At 37.8% G+C, this 6,000-nt stretch overlaps 1 protein-coding gene across 4 annotated transcripts in view; it reads left to right on the forward strand.

The window, feature by feature from the left end:
- C18H7orf50 (chromosome 18 C7orf50 homolog) overlaps positions 1 to 5,493 on the forward strand; it is a 119,766-nt gene extending 114,273 nt beyond the window's left edge. For all 4 annotated transcript variants that reach the window (XM_063171805.1, XM_063171808.1, XM_063171807.1 and 1 more), the window contains 2 exons: positions 719 to 800; positions 5,138 to 5,493. In XM_063171805.1, the coding sequence (XP_063027875.1) occupies positions 719 to 800; positions 5,138 to 5,320 (265 nt within the window). In that variant the 3' untranslated portion in view covers positions 5,321 to 5,493. The remainder of the gene's footprint in view (positions 1 to 718; positions 801 to 5,137) is intronic.
- Positions 5,494 to 6,000: the final 507 nt, after the last annotated feature.

Raw genomic sequence — 6,000 nt, forward strand, 5'->3', positions numbered from 1 at the left:
GCAGATGTTAATCATTTGTTCAGCCTCTCACTTTTAACAGTATTGAGTATTCTTCATGAGAGAGAGAGAGACATAAAAATCCCATTTTTCTAGCCTGTAAATATAAATATTTAAGTCATGATTTAGACAAGCCCAAGCCTTAAAACGTTTGCTGCTGAAGGATGAATTTTGTCTGTTTAGAGCAGCCGTCTGTGATGGGCTGCAGCCATTGCTGAGGTGACCATTGTAGCACAAGTCTCTCCTTCCCGTCCTTCAGAGGCTGCTTAATTTCATATAAATTTCAGTTTATAAAAACAGCAACTTTCTGAAACCCAAGCTTGATTCTTGTCCCCTGCACCTCCCCAAATTCTCAGTTAGCCCTGCAGCAGGGGTAAGGATTTGGGGTGCTCCCTTGTCCTGGTCAAATGAGGGCAGTGACCTGTCATAAAGGCCTGGCCAAAGCTGGGGGGTGGGATTGGATATTTAACTTCAAGGAATCAGAGATTTCTAAAGAAAATTTCTAACCTTCTTGGCTATAGTATCTCCTATAATTTTTTGCAGAGAAGCCAGGTGGCCCTGTACAAAATGTGTGCCAGTATCTGTGTCCCACAGTGCCATGACACTGTGTGTCATGCATACAAAGTCACTTGGAAGCCTTGTAGGGAATATTTTCTAAATAAAGAATGTTTTGATATCACAGTATTCCATTTAAGTAATTTTTCCCCCTGATTTTCTACAGCTGGTCTAAAAACCCAGAAGAATGGAAGTTTCAGAAGACAAGACAGACATGGCTTCTCCTGCACATGTATGATAAAGAGAAGGTTTGTATTCATGCTGCTTTTTCTCAGAACAAATATGATACAGGCTTATACATTAGTTATAGCTATTCTTTATTAACCAAAACTTCCTAGTACTAGCCATGCACTTGTCTCATAATTTTTTAGTAACTTACAAATTACTTTGTTTTTAACCAAGATGCTGAAGCATTTTAATTGCTTGTCACTGATCTTTTTATTTTGTTGGTGATCATTGTCCTGTGCATGCTAGATTTTTATACTTGATATATAGCAAGCATAAAGAGAGCAGATTCATGATTTATTTAAATCTGGAGTTTGCTGAGAATTTGAGTCATATCCTTAGTTTGAATTTCCTCATGTGGAACCCAATACTGCGAACCACAGTTCTCATATTGTTTCAGATATCTCTGGGCTCCATGGAAGATGTACAACCATATTGCCAAGATGTTAAAATAGCTCTCTCATTTAAATATAAGTGAAACCTGATGTTGATTGTGAAAAGCATAAAGTATAACCAGAAGCCAGGCTTGAATCCATACTGAAATCTGTTCATTTCATAACTTAAGAAACAACACACATGGAATTTCCTATAAGTATCTGACCATTGTGGTATCAAATGAGGGTGTCAGGTCATTAATTTTGTTGTGCAATAGAACAAACCTCTGCCCATTTGCACAGTGTTTCACTTGTTGGTTCATTTTGTTGACATTCAGTTAAGTTTTGCTGATTTTTTTGTGTACACTTGAACATTTACTCATACCAATCATCCTGACCCAAATTAGTCAGCAGCTCTAAAGCCAATCACCTGACATTGGGTGTTACCTTTTTAGACAGCCAGATAATTAACAACAGAGTTTCATGAAGGCCAAAATGTTCACATGGTGTAAATACTTTAGCAAGATGGGTTGCAGAGTACAAATTTGATTTTGGGTTCTGGGTTGTTTGCTCTATCTTCTGTTTTTTTAAGTTTCTCTCTTTAAAGTCTTTATCAGCCTTTCAAAATCAGTGTATGCTCTTCAAAGCTACCTAGAAATTGTTTGGCAGGCAGAAGGATGTTTTTACTTTTTTACCTGTTTACTTTGGTTTTGTGTTGAAATATGCTGGGACACAATGAACTGTAAGTAGCATTTGTTTTATGTATCAAAACACAGTTTAACTCCTTATTTCTCAACACTGAAATGAAACTTCCTTTTTCTTAAAATTCTGATGGAAGTGCTCTGATTTATTTAAATTCACATATTTTGTAGTTTAATAATCAGAGGAGCATTGAATATGAGCTTCAGAGAATGCTTAACATCTGCATCCAGATTCAGTGAATTTACTAGAACTGCTCAAGTGCTTATAATTAAGCATATGATGAAGTCTCTTTCTTCATCAGGACCATAGGGAGGGCACACCCAGCTTCTTTTGAATATTTTTTTTTACCCAAATTCAACTTCCTGTCCATTACAGAATGAAATCTGTTGGTAATCCAAGCATGACTAAAGTACAAAAGGAGACAGAAGTTTCTTTCCTTCCTAAGCCGCATCTTTGATCTCATGGTGTCACTTGGATGCCTACTGAAGAGCCATGCAAAGGCCTGAATCGAGTTTCCTGTACTGATGGGCCTCTTTCTCTAAGAAATAAGTTGAGGTTTTAAAATTTGCTGGATAAATGGTGTTTTAAGCTCCTTTAAGATCCATCTGGTGGCTGGCTGACAGCTTCCAAGCCAGGCCTGTGTACCTATGGTCTGCATACTTCTCCAGCACCCAGGATTAAATAAACACTAGGTTATTTGTTGGTCTTTATCATCTGGCACAGCATTTTAGGAAGTTGCTAGATCAGTCTTCAGCTTTTGGATTTCAGGGCGTGGTGGGGTGGCTGAAGTTTCCTTGGAAGGTGACCCAAAATGCAGCCTGGCAGCAACGAGCTGAACTTCTCTCTGCTGGTATCTGTGTTTGCTTTGCAAAATATGTGGGTGTCTGCAGGTCTCCAGGTCTGAAAATACAGAGGATAAATTAAAAGTGAGAACTGTTTTTTTCCTGGTATTCTTTCCTAGTGTTTCCCTGCTTTTCCCAAAGACAGGAATTATTTCCCTTGGGATTATTTCCATATTAATCAGCTCCAGTGTATATTAGGAAGTTAGGAGAGAGGAAAGATTGGTGTGTGAGAGAGAAAAAGAAACAAGAAAAAGGTCAAAACAGTTTAACAAAAGAATAATAACAAAATCCCATAAGCCTGGCTTTGACTTCCAGAGCCATGCTGGGAGATCTTGATCTCCAATTTCAAACCAGCCTTGAACTGACCTTGGAAGAAGGATTGTGTTCCTCCTTGGAAAACTTCGCCAAGACCCCTGAAATTACTGCTTTTGTACTACTGTATTTGAAGAATTTAAATTTGGATTTCATTAACTTTCTTTGTGTGTTCCAGTCCTTGCTATGGCTCTGCTGTCTGTGTAAGTCAGGAGGAAATATGATCTTACCTTGCCCACGGGGTGCTGTGTTGTGAGCTCCTGATGAAATAAACCTCAGAGCTGTGTTATGTTAAAGGAAAAAAATCAGACTTTTTGAACACCAGGACACCCTTAGGGCCAAATGCTAAATATTTTCTAGGCTTCAGGCAGCCTCATGTTAAGTCTGCACACTTAGGATTTCTAAATTTAGAGCAGGCTTTCAATTGCTCCCTCAAGCCATTTGCTTAAATGATATAATAATAACTGTACTTCCACAGGTATGTCTATGCCATGAGCTCTGAGAACAAGAGTTGTAAATTACAGAGATAATTTGGCCAAGGTTTGAAATGTGGAAATGTTACTGACATTAAAAGCTCAGTACTGAATATCTGCATTAAAGGAACACTGTCACACTGGGATTGTTTGTGTCTAAATGAGTTCATCTGTTATTAGTACCAGCTTATTGTGAGTGAAAACTTTCAAAAATATAGATATTTTTCACTGTGTTTGATTTGTATAGTATAACAGCGCTTCATATACCATCCATTTCAGTGTTCGTCATTGTAAAATTAATATTTCTTTTGTAGCTGAATTGTTTCTTTAATGCAAGAGTGTTTGTGTGAAGAATTAGAAGGTTTTCCATAGTGTACAAGTTACGAGGCTGAACGCAGACTTTAAGTTTTGATTTATTACTTTGTAATACCCCTGATTGATGAAGGCAGTGTTGGAATATTCTTTCTTCCTCTTCTTTTGGAGTGATAGAAGTTTTAGTGATCAAAGTTCGGCTGCCAAATGTCCATGGAGAAATAAGTTGTAAATTAAGTGTCTGTTGAAGCTCTGTCTTCTCTGAAATGTTGATACTTTGCAGAATCGAAACCGCCCTCGAATAATTACTCTTGAATCCTTTAAATACTTACGTATGTGTTTAACTTAACTCATGTCAAGTTATATGTGTAAAGTTAAACATGGAGAAACATATTTGCAGGGTGAGATCATTTTAACATCTCATGATTCACAGCAAAAAATATCCTGTTATTGGCTGAAACCTGCTCCACAGATACACAACATGAAGTTGAGATCAGCGTAGGTCTGTTCACATATTCCTTTTTAAAGTACTTCAGTATGAAGTACTGAATAAATCCTTCCAAAGTCCTTGCTAAATTATTGTCAAGATTAATATAATGATCATTTAAATTGTATGTTGTACCAGATAAGCTAAAACTTAATCTCTGACTAGTTAATTAGAAAGGGAGTGAAATGTGGATAATGCAACTGTAGATGACTAAAGTGCTTTTAATGTTAGACATGTTGGTAGAGCCTATCAGTTTTAGTCAGCATGATTTAAAAATTATTTCCATATGTCTGAATTTGAGTTTGTTTTTCAAATTAAATTCTAGTCCTTTGTATCAGCATTCTGTCAAAGTGTGCGATAGTGGGTGGTATCTCATCTTAGCAAACAGTTTTTTGGGTAAGGGTGAGGGGAATTCCAGCAAAAATCTTCCCTCAGACATATGCATGCAATTCTCACTGAATTTAGTGAGATTTACATGTGTGTTTCCAAAAAGAGGGTTTGGCTAATGTGTTTTGTTTTTTCTTCCACCAACCCTCATAGCCTTGGGCTCCCTGTCAGGCAGTGTTTGCATTTGCTGATCAGCGTTTCCACATCTGCTGAGCATTTCCTCTCAGATGCTTTGCCCATCTGAGCACATGACAGTCCTCTCACCAGAGTCCATCCATCCTCCTGGCAGCTTGAACCTTGGCAGGAAACATTTCCACTTGGATTTCCACTTGCAGTTGGACCTTGGCAAACACCAAAGCCTGTGCCATTCTCCTGATTGTCTTTCAGGTGATGCTGTGACATGATTGTGAATGCATATTGAGAGGGGCGATAATAAACCTGTTTTTCCTTCCTTTTGTTTTTTCTTCCAAGGTTCCAGACAAGTATTTCACCATTTTACTGGATTATCTGCAAGGGCTTCAGGGCAATGCACGAGACAAAACTGTGCAGAAAGCTGAAGCTTTTATGAAGGAATTTGATGGTTCTGATGGAGAAGACCCAAACCTGCTGGGGAAGTGTGAGCGCATCAGACAAGTTCTACAACTGCTGTCCTGAGAGTATTTCTGTGTCATAATTGTTGTCTGGTGGAGGGAAGGAGAGCATGTCACACACAGAGGCTGTAAAGGATTTGTAAAGATAATGCTAAATTTTATACTCGTAATTTTTTCCAATTGAAAATATTTATCATGTTTTGAGGTGATGAAATAAAAATAACTATATAGCCCATAGTCTTGCTATTAATCATATTGCACCTCTTTAGAAGAATAAACCTCTCTCCCTCTCATTAGTTTTTCTCCATTTCCCCCTCTAATTACTGTTAAATATGAGGAACATTGTGGCTCCTAATATGAAGAGCAAAGGAACCAACATAAAGCCTGGAGGGTCTTTTACAATGGCAGCTTTTAAAATGAGTGTACAGTAGAGTGCATGCTCAGCCAGCTGTAATCTCTCACTTTCAGCTTCAGAAGGATGTCACTTGGATTTGGGAAAGATCATTTTCAGTCTGTTGAACACAGGTTGTATAATTGCTTATTAGTACTTCACACGGTGATCTGGAGATGCCATCAGCTTTGTTGGTTTTCTTTTTATATTTTAAAGTTTTCAAATGCATTAGGGCAATTGTTTAGCTACTCAGATAATGCACAGATGGGAACAGATTAAATCCTTGACTATATGTGGTGAAATCATCACATTGTAGCTAAAATTAGCCTACAATCAGAAGTGCTGTGCTGTAT

This window comes from Melospiza melodia, chromosome 18, assembly GCF_035770615.1.
Source record: "Melospiza melodia melodia isolate bMelMel2 chromosome 18, bMelMel2.pri, whole genome shotgun sequence".
NCBI lineage: Eukaryota > Metazoa > Chordata > Aves > Passeriformes > Passerellidae > Melospiza > Melospiza melodia.